We start from the raw sequence: 15,879 nt of genomic DNA, 5'->3' as shown, positions 1-15,879 counted from the left end.
TTCAGTTATTGCACAAAAACATTTGATTATAAGCGATCCGCGTAATTTCAAAGTATTTCATACAAAAAAATCAGAACTCCGTAATTTATTTAAATATAATTCTTTTGCAATATAACTACGACAAGAATAGAGCAAAAATTACCTAACATAATGAATATATTGTTTTAAAAAATTGAAAATAACAATACTAGATCGTTTCCTGATTTCTTGAAGAAAAACAAGCACGGACCTAAATCGTTTTTCTTATGAGCTCTTCAGTTGACAAAAGCTCGTGGACATTCTTTCCGCGTAGAATTACTTCTGCCAGTTCGGTCAGTTCGTGTACGGGTCGAAAAGGAGAAGTAACCACAGAGTAGCTAAATTTTGCAAGGAAAATCGCGGATTTGCGGATAAGGAAAAGAATTAGAAAACAGACGGCGTTTTCGTTCCATTTAAGACGCGCTGAACAAACCGAGAAACGCACGTCCATATCGCAAACGAGCCCGTTACTTTCTAACCCAAACAGCCAAAAACTGACAATATTATCGTCGAACAAACTTTATCCAGCCGGTCAGACTGACCCGTATTCTATGGAGCCCATTTAAGCTGTACTTATCTTACTCTTTTCCTCTCTCTTTTCGATTTTCCGCAAAGATAGTCAGGGAACATGGGTCCACCCGGCGATTCGTTGTTTTCAAGGATGGAGTTTTTCACGAGAGAAAGAGAGACAGAGGTTTGCGTGGGTACAGAGAAACCAAATGAAACGGCAGGGCTGGTAATTGTGCGGTGAAAAAATAATCAGCTGGCGCAGCACGTAGAGCGTAACCGTAAGTGCGGCTGTGCTCATTGTTGTCCCGCTACTACGAAACCCCACGAGGGTGACAAGCTCACAAAAGGGGCTGCTGGACCTATAGAAACGTGATGGGAGGTAGCTCGTGCTAGAGGGTGCCACCGTTGCGATAAAACTCTATAGTGCTCCGGGAAAATATGAGTGACTCGTCGACTGAGAAACGAGAGGACAAAAGATTTCTCGTTCTCGTTGTTGTTGTAAGTTAATTCTTTTCTTTAATCCATAGTTTTAGAATTTTACGTCAATGGTTTTGGCATAGAAACTATATAAAGTCTGCGTATAATTTAAAGTAAGTAGATTATTTTTCCGATTATTATATATTATTTGAGGCTGATTATTTTTCGAATAGCATTTAAAATAGTTTATAAACTTTCACGGAATTTTGCAAATTACCACTACGTAATTGAGAATTTGGTCTGTTCCCAGACGACCGAGGAAAGTTGCGAGCAAAGGGGAAGTGATTCCAGAAGACCTCTTTGTTGTTAGCACTTTACGTGCAAAACGGAAGAAAAAAAAGGGAAAGGAAAGGGAGTCTGGAGTAAAGGAGGGTCTCTTTTCGCACATCCCTCATGAGAAACAATAATGTCGCGCGCACTAACACTCCTCCGGGATGTCGTCTACCCTCTTCTCGTCTTTGTTTGTCTGGCTTTTTCGAGTACTCGTCCTCCTATCCACGGCCACCTACACACTACTTTCCTTCAGCTACTGATCAGGATGAAAAGAATTGCACGCGAATAGCGAGCGCGAAGAACCGCGTCTCGTTGGAAAGCTACAGAAGAAACGAAGAAACGGAAGTTTTGTTGCTTGTTTCGCGTTCCCTTCCGTTCTTTCGCGTGGAACGGCAAAGTGATGAAACTTCAAACAGTATAGAGTATACCGTATTGTCCTGCACGCTTTTCAAACTTTCCAAAGAATTCGCGATAAGAGAAATGGTTGAAACGAAGAAAAGTAAATGAAAGAATACCATGTTTGCTCGATGGTACAGCGTCACCTCTAATTTGACGTCGTAATGTTGACAAAGCGAAAGAGAAACAAAATTGTTAGAAAAACTTACCGGAATGTAGCCGTCGGGTTGAGGTCTCTCGTTGTCCCTGAAGAAAATTGCTTAATTACAATCAAGCATCCACGTGTTTCGGAATTCACGTTCGATTATCGACATGAAACGTACCGATGTCGTCGTTGTATCACCGGTGTCTGCGGAGTGCTGTCGTGGATGATCACTTGGGTGGCGTCGATCTCTTCGCATTCTGAACTCTCTTCTGCCGAATCTACACAGACAAGGAATCAAATCAATCAAATATATCTACCATTCGTCGTACTTTGTACGCCGATATTTCACGAACATTGCAATTCGCTTCTACAAGACAGATCTGAAACTATCTTCTTCAATATCCCTGACAATTACGAACGACCTCCAGTTACGGTTGGCTACTCGCTAACCCAAATTTCTTTCAGCAGGGGAATTACAATCACCCGAATGTGTTCGTAACAACTACTCTCTAATCCTATCAGCTGCCCTTTAAATAGTATACGTATCTGTGTGCACGAGCTTATCCACGATTCAGCACCCATCCATCGAGCTTACCGCAATTCCCTAAAGGATGGATGCTATTGCTTCTCTTCAAAGGGACAACGTTCTCTCGTTAACAACCCTAGTCTCAAACTGCTCTAAACTCTATACCGACCGTATACGGCACACAATCGGTAATTCAAATAACAGTCGCTCGCATACGTCTACGATCGAACCTAAATCGTGTTACGTTCATTCAGAACTCACCCTCGCCGATGCGTTCGCGTTTACGAATTCGAGACAAGACAGGGCTTGGACACAAGGTAGTCGCGTCGCCCAATAAATCGTCGATATTGGTGTGTTGGCCGATGAACAACGGTAACGTGGAAGGTCGTTTCCTTGGCGACGATCTTCGGGGTGTCGACTGAACATTATCGTAAGGCGAATCGCGTCCGCAATAGTTGTCAGGAGGATCTGGAGGATTTTCCACCTGCAAAATTCATAGGCTTACTTGAAATAAAATAAAGTAACGTTTAATTCATGGATGGTAATCGAATATTTTCCAGCTATTTTGTTCGATAATTTGATTTTACTTTAGTTGAAATGCGCTCAAAGTTACCGTTGAAGCGAATTTAGGAAATTGGTATATTATCGGTGGCTTCGATCGTGATTTTAAGTGTTCGTCTTTTGAAAAATGTTGGCGAGAATATTAGCAATTATAATTAACAAGATACTTAACATTAAAGTATATATAAAGAAAGGAAAGGAAAAGATTATTTACGAATGTATACAATATTACATTAGACGGAAGAAATTCACACGATAATTTAATGCGCATATCCTAAAGACGGAACAATGTAAGAACAATTTTCACACATTATCCTTTTTAGAGCCTCTCACGGAAGCCACTCGATTTCTTAATCAAGGGATAAATTAAGTTAAAGACTTTATTGTCTCATCGATGTAAGGCACGCAACGTTAAAGATTTACGACGTAGCGTATTATCGAGTTCTATATCTATAGCATCGTCAGTTGGGGGACCGTTAAATGAATAATACACGATATATGATCAGTTTACCCCTTCAGGACTGGCGCGATCCCCAAGCGGCTCATCGGGCGGTGGTGGCGGAAATTCGATAGGGAATCTAGAAAGGTTTCTCTTCGCGTATATCTCAGGTTCAGGGTTAACGCCAATATCGATTTTCTCGAACGATTCGGAGGAATCGGAGGTGCTGTTCGACGTTTCCATAGGAATCTTAACGACACCGTCAGGAACGTTTGACGAGCTATCCATCCACCATGGTTTCTCACCAGACTCGATGTGCCTGACTTTATTTATACTTCTGTTGTACGGTTGACTGTCGTCCACTTCATCATTGTAGCTATTATTTTTTTGCGTGGGCGTTGTAGCGACAGGAATGACTTCGACTCCTTCAGGTACGTTCTCTGGATTGTCGTTCATCCACCATGCTTGTTCGCCGGATTGTTGGTGCCTGAGTCGATTTCTTCGTTCGTTGGATCGAGTACTGGAACGACTCGACTCTCGTTTCGAAACAGGAGACGTCATAGACGATTGTTTCTTCGATTCCTCCGACGGAACATTATCGTTTGCATCCAACCACCAAGCCCTTTCCCCCGATTCTTGTCTCCATATCGTCGGTCGCGACAGTTTTTTGGCTTCATCCGAAAGAACGCTGTCATTTCCGTCTAACCAACGACCCCTATCTCCCGAATCGTGCTTCAAAACTGTTGCGGAAGATTGTCTCTGAGTTTCTTCCGACGGAACGTTATCATTGGAATCTAGCCACCAAGCCTTCTCTCCCGATTCTTGTCTTAAAATCGTTGTCGACTGTTTCCTCGCATCTTCCGAGGCCGCGCTGTCGTTTGAATCTAACCACCAAGCTCGTTCCTCCGATTCTTGTCTCCACACTTTGTATTTAAATTTGCCTGCGAACATACAATTAGGGGAAGTGGTTTATCTACGCGAATCGCACTAACCTGTGTTTCTGCTTGCGAAGCTGAGAAGAACGAATTGTATGTTTAAAAATGATTTACGGGGAGGTAATTAAGTTGTTTTAGAGTACGCGAATCATTGGTAATCTACGACGTTTGCGAAAATATATAATGCTTCTAAGGTAGAAACAATAAGTTATGTCTTCTCTTTTGTAAAGGATCAACTTAAAAATTCAATTTGTTGTCCACCAATTCCACGTCTCTGTATTTGATTTTGCATTTCTTTAGCTATTTAATAACTATTTGATATATTAATAGATTTGGTTTAATAACTAAGCAACATAAAAGTAGGCAATTCAACAGAAATAGACTTATTATATTTTAATATAATTATATTTTTCCCTTGCGAATTATGAACGCGGTTTCTTAGTGGCTTTTCCGATACGATCTGAGGTGAAAAGGAAACTTTAAAAAATGTATGTTATCTTTCTTTATTCGCTTGTAACATTTATAAAATCTTTAAACTTGCAACGGAAGTTAAAAACGAACGTTTAAACGAAGTTTCGAATGAACCGCACCTCTTTTTTTTTTTTTTTTTTTTTTTTTTTTGGAAATCGTAATAATATATTACATTCTGAAAGCTCTTTCTCATAAGCTTTGAAATAGTATCCATAAGCACGTAAACACTATATGTCAGATAAATATAGTTTCCATCCAATTTCTCAAACCAAATCCCTCGTTTACGTGTATCAAAATAAAAAACTACATTTAACCGAAAATTTATTTCAGATGTAAAAGTTAGAAACGCTGACTTACCATCGTCAGGTAAGGTACTACTGACGGTCGTTTCTTGACTGATATCTTCGTTGCACACGCTTCCCGTTTCGACGCCTTCAGGAACATTGTCGGAGTTCGGATCCATCCACCACGGCTGCTCCCCGGAAAAATTTCGCCTGATCCTCACGCTAGAATGTCTCTTGTCGTCGTTCTTCTCCGAGTTCGTGAAACTGAAGCTCTTCGATAGACTCTTCGATAAAGCGATCGTACCGTTCTGCTCTGACTTCTTCGCGTCCGTGCTCTCCTCGTTGGAATCCAGCCAACCACCTGATTTACCCGACTCGCTGGAATCTTGATGCTTATTCTTGAAAAGATTCGTCACTGGTGCGAGGGCCCTCATCAGGAATGATTTAGCCTCCTCCGTTTTCCCCGAACGATCGCTTTTCGATCTTGGACTAGACGGCGGTCTGGGTGGTTTGTCCATCGTCAAAGACATTTCGTCGGTGGATGACGCCAAAACGCTCGTCCTCGATGACCCGGCGCTTATCTTCCCTTTTTTCTCGCAGAAAGGAGATTTCGACGTTCTCCTCTTACGACGTCTCGATCCTGGTCTTGCCTGTTTATTATCGTCTTCCTCCTCGCTGCTCGACGAATTCGAAGAATTCGACTCGCTAACGCCGCTGGAACTCGTGCTTCCGTCTTGCTTGCTTCTCTTCCCGGAAGGGGATTTCGAGCTGCTCCTCGAATTTTCCGGCCTCGACGAACTAGTCGACTCGCTTTTCCTACCGATGCTCTTCGACGACGTACCGGACGATGGCATTCTCAGCCTTGATCTATTCGATTTCACGGAACTCGAGCTCGATTCCGAGGGGACAGCTGGACGATGGATATTCGGTTCGGAGTTCGGTTCGGACTGCGAATCTTGAGAGCTGACGGACATGCTTCGTTGATTCTTCTTCTTTCTGCTGTACTTAGATTGCGACGGGTCGCCATTCTCCATGTTTAACGTCGACTTTCGAAAATCCTTGTTCACGTACTTAACTGGCACGATGCTCTTGGATGCGGACGCCGATGTGGCATCGCTCTTCGGTACAGGTGGTTTGCCACGAGCATCCGGTGATCCGCCCTGCCTCAGATTCACTGAAGAGACGGTCGACGCTGAAGATTTCCCTGGCGATGGTGGCGGCGTCGCCTTTATTTTTGCACCCTGACTCGTCACCGAACTGGCTGACGTCGATTTCGATCTGCCAATTGGCACATTTACAGCGGATCCTTCCGACGAATCGGTCCGTGTCATTTGGCGGGAGAGATTTTTCGTAGAACCGCTTCGCGACTGGGGTGTTGTGGATCGGCTTTGGGACGAATTGCTATTTAATCGGAAAAATAAGAAGAAGCGTTTCAGAAAGTGGAAACAGTGTATTTTTAGATGTAACGGAGAGGAATCAAAGAAGCAGAATTGATTTGTGCAAGATTTGGTCGCCTAAAGTCAACAAAAATAAATCTTCTACGTCGTTTGGCTTCTTATATCGTTACGTTGATGCTGCTTTTCCGTGGAAATTTGCCTCAATTGTGTACGGTAATATCGAGAAATAAATCTATACATAATATTAGAGAAATATCTTGAATGACCAATTAATTTTGGCATCCTCGCTCAAACGCGAAACTCTATGAACTATTTTCGTTGACATTAAGAATACAAAATATTTCGAGAAAACTTTTTCACTTTCCTGCTATTTATTTGACAATATCGAAACATATCAGCGATATCAAAAATTGAAAATATTTCGAAACGAAGTTACGTATTGTAAAAATGTTGTGTTCTACTGTAATCGTTTGAAAAATTAGACAACTACCTTTGGAAAGAATCTTTCGTAGAAGAAACACTATCGCTTTTAGACGCGGAGACTTCTTTGCTCTGTCCCTGGCAGTGGCCCTCGACTATCCTACTAGAAGATTCATCTAGTTTCGATAACGAGCTAGTGTCAGATTTAGGTGTCGAGCTCCTTCTTTCCCGCAATCCATCGGACTTAGTCGACGAACTCGATGACGATTTCGTAACCTTGCCTTCGTTCTTCATTGCGATACGACCTAATCTCGGTATCGATGGCCTTCTCTGGCTGCTATCCTCGCTCTTCGACGTCGAACTTTCTCTACTACTTTGCTGTTCTTCGCTCTTCGAAGTATTTTCGCGGGAATCTGGCGACTTGACAACACCAGGCTGATGCGGTGAGTTGTCTCTCTTTAGAACCGAAGGATTCGCTAAACGACTGGTTTTCACTTCGATCTTGCCGACGCTACATGGACGAACCTCGCCATTGTGCGCTTTAACCTCCGTCTGATTGGAATTGCTTGGATCGTTACCCGTAGACGCTTTCGAATCCGTTTTCGTGACCGCGAAACCTAAACCGCCGAACGCTTTAGTATTCTGTTCATTTTGGTTCCTATTGCCGTGGATTTCTTGACTAGAACTAGGCGATAATTTTGAAGTCGAATCGTTTCTGGAAGCGTCGTTCGATCTCGAGAACGCGAAGCTATTTACTCTGGAGTTGGTCGCACCTCCGTTAAAGCCTCTGGCGTACACGCCACTTCCGCTCGAATTCGAGGAAAATTTGTCCAAATACGTTGACCACGGAGTCCCCGAGATTCGTCCACCGCCTCCAAATCGCGAAAATCTCGAAGCATCCTCGAGCCTTTCGCTCTGAACTTCTTGATTCTTCGTCTCCGTTTTCTTTCGAACTCGCGCGACTTCCCTTTGATTCGCGATGCCTATGTCGGCTCTTCTGCTCCTCACAAAGGACGAAGAAGCCGGTAGACTGGGCGACGTACCTCTCGTAACCATTGTAACGGTCTCATTGTCCTGAAGTCTGTTGTCGACTTTTAATTCTTCCGATTTAACAGGAGTGGAACGTTTTTCTTGACTCGCGTTCCTTTCCACGTTGGATTTAACGGTGTCTTCGTCCTTTAAATTTGCCGGCATAGGCTTACTGCCTGAAGTTCGGAACCTGTCCGATCCGGAGTAGCTTATGGCTGCCGGTATTCGGTCGTTGCTGCTTCTCGATGAAAGGAACCTGCTACCAGCTGTCGAGCCGAATCTCGAGGAGATTGGCGCCGAGCTCGATTCGGAGGCACCTGCAAATGTTTTCGTACGTTGAGAATCGTTCGTTGAGCAAAATATATTTTTCTTAACTGGTAACTTTACTAATACATATATAAGAGCGATCGTGATCTTTTTCATATTTAAAATTAACTGTTTTAATTGCAATGCTCGATTCTAAATAATTAGGATAAAAATAGAGACTTTAAATATGACGACATAGCTTATTCTTCGTTACGATTTTGAACGGAAAATTAATTTTGAACAAATCAGTTCCATTTCTCGCGAGATACATTGCTTTCAAATGCAAAAATCTATAGCTATAAATATCGCGTAAAAAGCTTCTCATTCCGTTTTACAATTCTCCAGAGCATGACAAGAACTGCTACTTACCGATTCTTGTCGTGTCTCTGCCAATATCGTAGGTCTATAAATTTAGAATTCGCGTAAACGAACGTTGTTCGACGATTAAAAGACGATAGAACTGCGGAAAAAATGAATTTAAATGACACCCCGTTCTCGTAATATGAATTTTCTGATTTCGACGTTATAAGACAAGGATTCGAACAATCACCGAGCATCAATATGGTTTTCGTATGATAGCACTGTATATGTACTCATATATTTTATCATACAATAGCATTATATGTATATGTATACAGGAAGAGTCACCTAAGACTGGAAATATCAAAACTGTTACTTATACCATACAATGTTCTGTTTGAAATCGTTCGACTCTTGTCCGAACCATTTTTCGATATAATTAACGGTTTCGAAAATATTTCACGTTCTCTTCTTAGGTCATTCACCTGTAACTAACGTTTCTGTATTTGCTTGTTGTAAGCACAGAGAATAATATCATCGTAATAATAATAAAATTTATATGAAAACCAAGAATATTCCGCCATAGAACTTTCTCTGAAACTCATTCTTTTTCCATTTCCAACTTGAATAATAAAATCCAATTTCTAACAAAATGTAAGGGAAAAAAAGAGGAAATTCACTCACTAGAAGTGGCACTGGATCGACCGTAGGATGGGGCTCTCGAATACATTCTGAAGGAGTTCGATTTTCCGACGTTGACTTCCGGGCTAGGTTCGCGTGAACTTCTCCCAGAGTTCGGCCGTAATCCACGGTAGGATACCGGCGGATGATCGGACCTCTCTTTCTTCTCGATTCTACTTTCGTTTCCATAAGTTCGAGCCAAGCTCGATCCGGGATACGTGTTGGATCCGTATCGCGATACTCCGTCTGGCTCTCTGCTCTTCTCGCGGGAAGTGGCACGGTTATATCTGTCCAAAACGGAGGCGGGCCTCTCTGAAGCTTTAGTAGCTGGAAACGAGTACTTCTCGAACAGAGAAGATCTGCTGCTCGATAATGGACTTTTCGCCCCTACATCCTCCGTCGACGACCTACTGGGGTGTAGTCTGTTTTTGTCCGCGTCCTTGTTAGCTGAAAAACCATCGACCTGTGATTCTTTTTTTTTTCTAACTTTTCTTTATTCAATTATTTAACACGCGAAATATCGGTGACTGAAATACGAAACCTATACAAAAAGAAAAGAAAAAAATTAAAATGAAAGTACATATATGAAAAAATACGTGCATAATATAAGGACATAAACAAGTTTCTATTCGTGTGTTATATATAAACGCAGGAAGCATCAGACGAATATATATTATAGTTAAATATTTTACAAAAAAGATTACTCGAATCGTCGGGAAACTACCGTCGTAAATCTATAAAATGTCTATGGAAAGTTACGCAGATTTATTTTATTTATTATTCATAGTAGAATAAAGAAAAAGTATATTAGCAACGATACTAAAATCGCTCTCTCAAATACCATAATAATGACCAACAAACGCGAAGAACCTGAAACGATAAAACGAAGACCGTACACATCATAATGAGCATATCCAAAGCAACTTACTGGAATACTTAAAGGTAGGTTTTTCCTCGGACTTGTCTTTCTTTAGGAACGCGTTTCCGAAGCCAGAAACCCTCTCCTTGCCGTGCACTCGGCTAGAACCGGAACCGATGGACGACGAGTAGCTGTTCCTGCAACCCGGAAGACCGCTCCCAGTCGACGCGGTCGTTCTTCCAAATGTACCTGCGGCGATGCCAACATTGCCTCTGGGTCGGTAGGCGCCAGTGTCACCCTGGAAACCGTGAATCGTTCAGTTCTCTGTGAATGCTCGTGATCTCGTTGCATTTATCCACGGCACCGTTATACGAGCGACAACAACGACGGCGACGATCGATCGAAGGCGATGAAAAAGCGGGCCGAATGCTTGAAACGTCGCCGGTTCGATCGACTGTTCCACGAGCCGGGGAACAATCGGACTACGGCGAAACTTCGTGCCGCTTGCGAAGTAAAATTACCGATCGAGATTGGCCGGCAAACGGCTCGATTTCTTTTTTCACGACAGATTTATGCGTCGCCGTACGTCGCCGCGATAGAATCGCGTGTCACCGTGCGTTTTATTGCTGAACTGCGTGCCATCGATTACGCGACTGGTGAGCAGTGAAGTATTGTGAATGACAATGGAGCGACGTGCGTAACATGTGCGATTCTTTTTTTAGGAAAAGGAAAAAGGGCAGTTTATCTTGTAGCGGTAATTTTTTCTTTAATTGCAAGATTTACATTTCGTAAGATACAAATAAATGTAGACACTGGAAGTAAATGGTAGAAAGATATAGATATTAGATATAGTTATTGAAAAATGTAAGCATGAAAAGCTTATAGAATAAACGCGAGACGCGGTCGTAAAGATTTGAATGACAATCGTAATATGTAGATCGTGTTTCGCGGAATATGAATAGATACAACGAAAGAATTGAACAAGTGAAATACGACTGTAAAGTCTACCTCGAATGAGTAATGGTATTAAAAACACTGCATTCTGGCTTGTGAATAGCCAAACATCTGATGAAGGACATCTACAGAATATCTAAAGAACATCTTACAGAGGAAGAACATCTTTAAGTAAGCCGAACGAGGATAATATACATCATCTACGGATGGCCGAAGTCTAGAAATGAAAATTCGTACAATTAACATAAATTTGGCGAATTGCCCTAAGCTTGAAATAGATGGCCCGACCTAACTGGGAGGAATAACCTTCCTGTTTCTCTGTCGTATAACGGGTGAGTCAAAAAACGCACCTTTTTTTTATCATTTAAACTCTGTATACAAATGGTTAAACGCAAATCTGTTATTCTTACTTCTTCAAAAGTAATCAGAATCATTCTACATACTGATCGAAGCACCGTAGCTAATTGTGAACAACATAACCAAGATAAATTTTTTATAGCTTCATATTCTTCGTTTATCAAATCATCTTCATTTATCAAAGGGAACGTCATAGAAATAAGTATAAAATTTGGCAAATAATTTCAACGGCTTCGTTTGACGCTGATAGCAAATATCGATAATCGTTTCATAAATAGAAAGAATAACGAGTAATATAGTTTCAAGAACTCGCAAACTCATTGTCACAATGACTCGCTACCTGTTGTTGAAATCTTTTTACCATATATAAACCTGTTTGTTTAACTGGAAATATCTCATATCTTTCAAGCTTCTACGATACTCAAATTACACGACTCGAAGTCCTTCGAGTTCAGTGACTATTCTGAACAAGATTCATATGGTGGTTGAAGATCGATTCGCGATTACTTATCTGTAACGTGTGTCGCATGTACGAAGCATTTTGCATTCGCGAAGTTGAAAGAAATAAATTTTCCACCACATGATTCTCGTATTGTTCGTGTTTCTTAAAATGTTGATTTTAGACGAACCAACGAACCACGCGCAGAAGTCGTTGAACGGAGCTTCTAAACGTTGGTAGATATTTCCGTAATTAAAACTCGTTCGCGTAATTAATTATTCCTTGTCCGAAACCGCAGGTATGGACCGGCGTTTATTTTTCATACAGTTTACAAGTTTGCGTTTACGTAGAGTCCGCGCAACCTCGACTCGAGCGAGCTTACGCGATACCACCGGCGCGATCATAATTTCAATTTAAATTCAATTACATTCTAAAGCTCCGACATCTTGCGCTATCGCGTTCAGATGAGATCCCCTCTGAAAGAGAATGAGAAAGGGGTGAGGGGAGCCTTCGTGCTCGAACTTTTAAAAAGTGCCGTTCGTTATTATGCTAATGCTATTCGGGGGGGAGTGATAATGGAATTACAACGGACGCTCCTTAAGACCGCTAAACCGATTCTTTTCAGCGGAAGTGTCGAAAACGGCCGGAAACGATAACTCCTTTCGATTCGTTCATATCTGCCTTATTATCGCGTCTCCGGCTCTTTCGCTCGCGGTCCCTTGTTGCTAATACCGAATATTCCAAGTTTCGTTTATGAAAAAGAAGCTATGATTACCTACTATCGATTATTTCTCCTGTTAACGTTAGATACCTGATGTACACTGGCTACAAAAAGTATTTATACAACACTGTATTTATTATAGCATTCGTATATCAATTAATTAAGTTCAAATACAATAACTTATCTTTTTTTATAGCCTCGTGTTTCTTCGATTTGCTATTGCAAAATAATACTGGAATTGATCTCTGATGTAACATAGTCATATCTTAAATTCACTGCTAATCTTACAATTGTTTAATTTCAAATATATCGATACAGAAATTGTTTCATTTTATTCTATGATAATAATTAGAATCGATAATGAACGAGCTTCAAGATCTATTCATGAATAGATGAAAGCCTCTTAAAACACAGTATCAAAATTCCTACGATATATATTTATTACTAACCAAACCTTGCAAGATGAAACATCAATTTCTTACCTGGCAGCAGTTCATTAGGTATCTTAAAATGCCGGTCGTGTACGGTTCCGGAGCTGCGCCTCGTTGCCGAACTTCGATATTAGTTCAAGAAGTCACCATAAACATTTTGGCAAGCAGCCTCGACGGTCTTTGGCTAAATTCAGAAGGCAAAGGTTTGCCAAGAAGTCGAACGAGAACCTGTTACGACGTCCATTATCGGCTTTACCGTGGTTTTACTGGACCATCGCGAGGTAAAGCAAGAAATCGCGACCACCTTGTTTCACCGGACACGGTGAAATTTTTATGAAATTTTTTCGACGTGCTCGGCCAACTGTGGAAATTTATTTTCGTAATGCTTATTCCTCCCTCGACGAATGTTTACGATACATAACAATTTCGAAAGCTGATTGTTCCACGAAAAACTTGCGATCTTTCTCTTTCTGCGATGATTAAATTCCTGCTTTTTATTAGGTTCACAGATTAGTATTATTGGCTTATCAAAGGATTCTTCGTTGTAATAAATTTTCTAATGCTTAGCAATGCTCAGCAGATTTTTTCTGGAAAATGCGCTATTTTCCGTTGTTTCCGTATTTTTGACGAGAGCAAATACAAATGGAATATTCTTTGAAGTTGGAAGGTAATAAATATTCTTTTTGGACATATATTGCACGGAATGTAAAATCTCTCTTTTTCATGCTCGAATACGAAGAAATGTCGACGTATACAGAGAACGAAGCAATATTGATCAATTTGTGTGGAAAGCACGCTCTTTCAGAGCAGATACGACAACACTGCAAAAGTATTAAAGATATTCTTATTATGTGGTTAGATGTCTAAATATGTTATAACTAAATCATAATAATTCCCGTAGGAGAAATAAAAATATGCAACCATTGTGCACTATACTGTCATAATTTACAGATTAAACAGATATTGCATAGTCAGAGATAATAAATAATTACATTTGATATTACAATATAAGACGCGAATTATTCATATCCTTAATCTTCGATTAAATGATTTATGAAGTGATTCATTGGTCGTTATTGTATCTGATCGTATTCTTATTGCAAGACAATACAAGTTATGTAACCATGCTTCGTTTAAATCCACGCATTTCCTAATCCGCCTACTATTTCTTAACCTCGTCCCATAATAGAAAAGTTGATTTCAACCTTGTCTTCTCAAAGCAGATGATCGACAACCACCAATCAGCTGACTTTTGCAAATCACCGTGAAATACAGCTTTTGCTGTCAAACAGGCTTAGAGATCGATTCCTATGCCGAAAATATTCGAGGACATTGGCGAAATACGCGGCTAATATCTACACCACGCTCAATGCTAAAAATTTCAAGCGCCACCGGCCACGACGACACGATTTGTCCTTGTCAGAAACTTTGAAGCATAGAAACGATAAAGAACCGAGTGGGGCCACATTACGCACCCGACAAGCCTCTATTTTCATTTACGAGGTTTCTGGAAATTCCCCGGGAACTACTTGGGAATTCGTTGGATTTCCGTCGAGAAGGGAAAAATAAACGAAAAAGTGATAGAGAACGGTCGATGTGGAGCGACCGGAATAGAGAAAAATCCGAAAGATAGAACGTACGAAAAAGTAGATGAGTTTCGGTGTGACAGGAATGATAATCCGAGATCTCTTTACAAATGAACGATTTTTTTCGAAAGACTGAGACGATCGACGGACTGAGGCGGAAAAATGAAAAATACCGGGCAAGACTAAAAAAGCTTTTAACGAAAGAAAATGAAAGTGGATGAAAGTTGTAAAACGTGGAAAATTGATACGAATGGCGTTCGTAGAATTTGCACGGAAAATCGACGAAAATCGAGCGGCAAGATCGTTCTCATCCAATTTGTCCAAGATCGATAAACGATCCATCGATAGTCACCGTCCATCAGCTAATCCGTCAGAGCAGCTACGTTCTGTCTCTCTCCCTTGACGGAAATCCAGGGTTTCCTACCGTCAATTTAGCCTTCTCGATATTTCGTCGGCGTGGCGAAAAGCTTTCCATTGGGTTGGTCGAATTGAAAGCAGCTCGACCGGGAAATCTTTCGATATTGCTTTATCGTCCATAAAAATGGCTGTTTACAGCTTGGCCATCCCTACTCAAACCCTGCACGCCAGCTTTCTACCCTTGATCCCGCTTTATCGATAGATAAATTGTACGGCCGCGAAACGATCGTTTCTCACGCGCCGTTTTACCGCCAAAGGCCGATTTTTGTTTCGTGTAATTGAATATTTGCCGGTTAAAGTTGCCAGTTTAAAGGAAAATCACGTATCGATAGACGATTCGTTTAATACGACAAGGATCGATTGGCAGAGCTTGCAAATGGTGTGCAGTCCAATGTTATATGTAAAATGTTTGGTCTTTGCAGAGGGATGAAATATTTCTTGGAATTTTAGATTTCCTTTGGAATCGTCTTTTCCCCTTACGCATTCTGGAAACGCTGGATAGGGGAAGATTATTTGAAGATTTATAAACTTGATCGATTACGTGAGTTTGGTAATAATTTGCTTTTACGAACGATCACGTTGGGTGAATTGCATGCACAAAAATGGGAAAGGAAGTTAGTACAGATTTGTGTCATCTTGTGCGATAATATCCCGATGTCCATACGTGACACGCGATTGACACATTCTGTAGAAATAGTTTCGCAGATACTAAAAAATCGATGTTACCGTATCTCTAAAAACATAAAATCTCACGTTACGATCGTTGCTTATTTTTGTAACGACTATATTGCATCATGGACACAATTAAAATTTATGTCGAATAGTTTGCACATATTACTATTACGTTGTATTATATTGCAACGCAACTTATATGGAACCACGTTCGACTAATAGAATCTCCAAATAGTAGTGTGTTTGAATAATAGAGTGCTGGAATAATGGAGGTT

The 15,879-nt window shown here is 40.9% G+C and overlaps 1 protein-coding gene across 2 annotated transcripts in view; it reads right to left on the bottom strand.

Annotated features, from left to right (window-relative positions):
* The window catches only part of LOC139998171 (uncharacterized), a 38,436-nt gene that overhangs the window by 3,775 nt on the left and 18,782 nt on the right, over positions 1-15,879 (bottom strand). For both annotated transcript variants that reach the window (XM_072022517.1, XM_072022524.1), the window contains exons 2-9: positions 10,097-10,325; positions 9,172-9,615; positions 6,923-8,198; positions 5,109-6,436; positions 3,418-4,286; positions 2,607-2,829; positions 1,998-2,097; positions 1,884-1,920 (exon numbers count right to left, since the gene is read on the bottom strand). In XM_072022517.1, coding sequence (XP_071878618.1) covers positions 1,884-1,920; positions 1,998-2,097; positions 2,607-2,829; positions 3,418-4,286; positions 5,109-6,436; positions 6,923-8,198; positions 9,172-9,615; positions 10,097-10,325 — 4,506 coding nt within the window. The remainder of the gene's footprint in view (positions 1-1,883; positions 1,921-1,997; positions 2,098-2,606; positions 2,830-3,417; positions 4,287-5,108; positions 6,437-6,922; positions 8,199-9,171; positions 9,616-10,096; positions 10,326-15,879) is intronic.

Source organism: Bombus fervidus, chromosome 1 (genome assembly GCF_041682495.2).
Source record: "Bombus fervidus isolate BK054 chromosome 1, iyBomFerv1, whole genome shotgun sequence".
In the NCBI taxonomy this organism is placed as follows: Eukaryota; Metazoa; Arthropoda; class Insecta; order Hymenoptera; family Apidae; genus Bombus; species Bombus fervidus.
This window is presented reverse-complemented; position numbering and strand designations above follow the sequence as displayed.